Source organism: Limulus polyphemus, unplaced genomic scaffold (genome assembly GCF_000517525.1).
Source record: "Limulus polyphemus unplaced genomic scaffold, Limulus_polyphemus-2.1.2 Scaffold1586, whole genome shotgun sequence".
Taxonomy (NCBI): domain Eukaryota; kingdom Metazoa; phylum Arthropoda; class Merostomata; order Xiphosura; family Limulidae; genus Limulus; species Limulus polyphemus.
The window spans coordinates 41,072-46,228 of record NW_013667196.1 but is presented as its reverse complement, the minus strand read 5'-3'; the positions used below and the strand labels follow the sequence as shown (position 1 = coordinate 46,228).

General features: G+C 29.8%; 1 protein-coding gene across 1 annotated transcript in view; it reads left to right on the top strand.

The window, feature by feature from the left end:
- The window catches only part of LOC106464200 (putative RNA-binding protein Luc7-like 1), a 23,536-nt gene that overhangs the window by 1,172 nt on the left and 17,207 nt on the right, over positions 1–5,157 (top strand). The window contains exon 2 of the mRNA XM_022391901.1: positions 3,421–3,515. Within this exon, the coding sequence (XP_022247609.1) occupies positions 3,421–3,515 (95 nt within the window). The remainder of the gene's footprint in view (positions 1–3,420; positions 3,516–5,157) is intronic.

Sequence of the window (5,157 nt, the reverse complement as noted above, 5' to 3'; positions counted from 1 at the left end):
TATATATATATATATATATATATATATATATATATACATAATGCCAGATTTTCTTCTTAAGGCATATTTTATCAGTATACTTTACAATGTACATACATTTGGCTATTGTTACATCTATGTTAAAAGTCCACTCAAATCAAAATGTAAAACATTTCTAATATAAGTGTATAATTAATATTTGTGAACTTGTTACAGTATGTGGGTGAATTTATTTTATGATAATTCAAGAAACAAAATTTTAGTAATTCAAAATTGAAGAAATCTTTGTCATTATACTGATGAATCGTAGACACCGAGAAACATGAAAAAAAAGGCATTTGAGTAGTGACTACACATGATGGTCATGCACCTGCTGTTCAAAAGACTACATTCACAACATCTAATGCCATAGCAGGATTTGATGGCATAGACACTACTATTATTAGCTCTAAGATACTAAAGACAATTATTTGAATATAAATCATGACAGCTTATTTTCTAATCTAGAGCAGTCTTTTCTCGAGTGTTTCTCTTATGAGATAAAACTTTTTTTCTTTGTTTTTACAGTAGCAACGTTATAGTTACAAATTGTTGTTTGCCTTTGTCTTTATTGGCCAAACGACTATGATTATTGGAGATACATGTATAGCATCTCATAACTTGTTTTCATGATTATATGCACTCCTGTGGAATTTTTTTTATGTTAGTAGTTTCTAACTGATGATCCATAGGGAAATTTCAGCTGGTTCATAAGACAGTTGGAAAAAAAAAAGTTCTAAAATATAGCTTTTGAAGTCTAGTGATTTGTACATCAAGTTTTCATCTGGCCGGAATCTTCCGAGCAATGGGTCTAGAACCAATACTTATTTTTCCATTCGTTTTTAATATACTAATATCTTTTTGTTTGTTTTTGTTAAATCCATAACTAAAAGACACCTTTTTTTTTATTATTTCTTCAAATGAAAAGCAATAAAAATCTGAAAATTGTACCTCCAATTCTTTCAGCCAGAGGACAGTTATGACATAACAATCATTCCCAATGGTCATTAATAAAGAGTAGCCCAAGATCTGGCAGTGAGTGCTGCCATTCTTCCCCTGTGGTCTGCAGTTCAAAATTAGGGACAGTGAAAAATAGTCTTAGTAGCTTTATAAAATATATGGACAGTATTCTGACTTTTATGATGCTTATTTTTCAAATTAGGTTACTTGAAAAATATCCAAAATAATAGGTTTTAACTTTGACTAATATGCATTTACATAATAGATAAAATGAATGATGATCTCTTGGTTACAAAGTATTTGAGTAATTGCATTGTTAGAGATACAACACTTAAGACTAACAGTGTTGTAAACATGCTTATGAACATGTAAAACAATATTGAACTGTCTGATATAAGACATCCAGAAAAGTGTACATAGTATTGTTGTAACAGGTGACTGATAAGTGAGTAATTCTTTTATTGTTTTTAAACTTTCAAGTGCTTGGTGTTAAGAAGTAAGGAACTGTAGGTGACACATTACTGTTTGCAGGTACTTTTAAATATTAATTAACCTGATATAATATTACATCAGAAAATAAATATTTTGATACAATATGTAAAAAAAATAGGTGTTACAGTTTAAAATTCAAATTTGTAGAAGACATGTTTAAAAACAATTTTTCAAAGGTTAGTGTAACCACTGATATATTTGTTTTCACATCTATCTTTGATAGTTTTCTTTATCCATTCAAGCAGTTACTTAGGCTGATATAAACTAATATAAACAAAAGCCTAACACAGAAACCTCGTCTGCAAAACATAACTTCATACAGTCAAGTGTAAAACGACTTAACTAAGCCACCCCATCTTGTTCTACAAAAAGTTTTTTTTTTTCCCATCATAATGCAATTGAAGTATTAAATGATAAAGCAAGCTTTAAAAAAATCACGGCTGTAATTACATTGGAAGTTGTTTGTGGGCATGTTTCCTTATTGTAACATTTTACCAAGTTACGCTTGTATCACTTTGTGCTGACCTCTACAGTAATAAATGCTGAACTAGAAGTGTTATTGCTTTTACACTCAAGCAAACAAAAAATGAGCTTTTCTGATGTGTTCAAATCAGTAGCATATGACTTCTTGAAGCTGACATTTAGGCAATTACATCAAACCATGGTTGAGAAATGGTGATTGGCTAAAAATCGATAAAACTGTACTTGTATTCATTTTATAAGAACAAATGTTATTTTGTTTGAAGCTGTTATGAATTTCTTTGTAGGAGGCTGCAAGTGCCATGTTATGCTCAGGAAATTTTTAGTTGTTATTGTGTTGGGAGTGAGCTAAAATCAACTCAAAATCTAAATTTTTGATTTTGATACATATTTAGGTGTAAAGTGAAATAATTACTAAGAATTTTAAATAACTTCCAAATGAAGTGTTTTTTTGTGTATGTGAAAAAATGAATATATATTTATTTTCTATGATTCTTTTAAATCCAGTTGGTACAGTTTTTTGCCTTTGAAGTATGATGTACTCATCCTGTTATCAAAAGAGTTATTTCAAAACATATATATTTTGTTTAAAGTTTGGGATATACATTTTTGAAATATGCGGGAAATATATCAATACTATAAAAGAATCAGTTACAATTAACATAGTCTTTTAGTGTTCATTGCAATCATGTGTGTGTGTGTCTTTCTGTGTTTCCATGCATGTATCTCGAAAACTAATAGACCAATACACCCGAAAATTTTACACAAGATGGGAAGTCATTATGGGAAAGTCCTTAAATTTGGTTCAGATCCAAATCAATATTCTGGATCTCTTTGAAGCATTTCTTATAATGAAGCTATAGGACATTTTATCGGTTTGGGGTTAATAACCCTGTAAAGTGTGATCAGAATTGTATCAAATTTTATGGGCACATCAAGGTTGAGGGTCCTCATCACACTAGAAAAAATGATCCAGATTGTTAATCATTCTGGATCTGAAAAGGATTTTCTGAGTTTTTAAAGGTGAAATTTCACGCTATCCAATATAAACACTTGCAATCTTGAAAAGTAGTGGCATGGTGAGGGTATGAAATCTCTCTGATTGATCTTATTAAACTTGTAAAAGATATTAGTACCTATTTGGCATTACAACTTAGTTTAAAACCTAGTATAGGTACTGGGAACTTGTAAATGAAACTTATATACACATATGAACAATTATTAATGTTATTAATATAAAATAGTACTAAAGCTAATAGGATTATTTTTTTCCTGCTCCTGCTTGAAGGGAATAGGTATGGTGGTCCTTGAATTAGGGTGTAAAATTTGATTAAAATTGCTATCTAGTACTCTTATGTGTATTTTGAGAATAGTGTGATCATATATTTTCTTTGTGAAATATGAGAAACTAAAGTTTAGTTCTAGTATTAATTATTCTAATATTTTTATTTTGGTTTATCCTTTACATAGGAGAAAACAACAAGTATAAGGTTCATTTCACTGACCCTCGTGTCTGCCGGTGTTTTTTGCTAAGCTGTTGTCCTCATGACATCTTAGCTTCCACTGTAAGTATGAATTATGAATTTTGTATGCTTTTTAATCTTGTTTTGTTTGTTTCAGTGTCACTGTACCCTATGAAACTGGAGAGTTGTCTGTTTTTATTAGTCTTTGGGGAACATTTTAAATAGCCACAATGTAACTATAGAGATAAACTTAAAAACTAGTCATACTTAAAGTAAACATTCTAACATAAAGTAATAAAACAGGGGTGTGGAATTAATGTTGCCCAATGCCAATGAAACATGTTTTACAGTTATACTTTGCCTGTTGGAGTAGTAGTTTTTTTTATTTCTTCTTTTTTGCTGTTATTGTCATATTTCACATTGTTCATTCTGTTGCTAGAAAAACACTGAGTATATTTTTAGGGAGCTACGTGAGTTCTTGAAAATTATGTACTGCTGAATTCTAGCATATACACACAAACATTTAAAAATTCATACTTTTAAAACTAAAAACTATGTATACACAAAGTATACATATCCCTTTAACTCTCTCCATATGGGCTCGATCGATTTGACCGACCATGTGACCTCTTTATACTTTCAGTCTTTATACATTTGATACTATTAACTTTTAGAATAGTGTGTATGTCTTCACAAAATTTGGCAGTCTTTTAGTAAACATTATAAGTATTTCACATACAAAAAGTCATATTTTTTAGTGAAGTATTATTAATCAGCTAAAAAAAAAGATTTGTCTGTGAATATTTGTTTTGAATAATCCGTGTGTAAAGTGATTTTCATGTTAAGATTAAAAATACTTTACTTCATCTCAAAAATCTCAAATTTCATTTGCGGCATCTGTTATTTTCTCTACCCTAATTCTATACAGGGTTGGTCAATTTGACTGACCTTGTAACCACCAAAATAAATCTAAATTACCCTCTTTTTCTTTCTAGAATGAGTTCAAATTGTAACATAAAACTACATTTGTTTATCCTAAGTAGCTTTAAACTCCTAACAGTATACATCTATTTATAATTAAATTTTATTGTTTTATTGCCCCTTGAACCATGGCTAACTACTATTCACACCATTATAAGTTGTAAATCACTTGGGTATGAGCTGCTTGTGTGCATGCCTTGTGAAACATTTTTTTTTACTTAATCAAACTTTAATTAACATGAAAAACAAAAATAAAGTACTTACCTATGTCTTTTTTTTTTGCTGTCGATGACACTTAACCTACTTTTTTTTACACTAATGGTAGTAATGCACAAAATAATTTTTATTTAATTAAATAATGCACCAAATAACATAGACTAATAACATGCAAAAGCAGACAATTTTCTCTAACTATCATAATGTTTCTGGCTCTCTAGCTATGCGACAAGTGCTGTTAAAATTCATCCAAGCTAGTCGTTATCTTTCCTGTGGAAACAAAGCTTGTTCTTATAGAGAAATTGACAATTCTCTGTTCAGAACACAATCTATTATAATACGTCATTTGATAGATTAAAACCTTGGCTTTCTATTAGTTATAAATAATATAGAATTAAATGTAAGAGAGAACTATTAACAGATGCTGAAAGATAGGATGTGACAGGTGGGTGTGGAAAGAGGGGTTTGGTTTTTCTATTTGATGGCTCTGTAACCAAACAAAATTGAAAGCTATAAAAATTATGGTTTGTCTGAACAATGACGATTT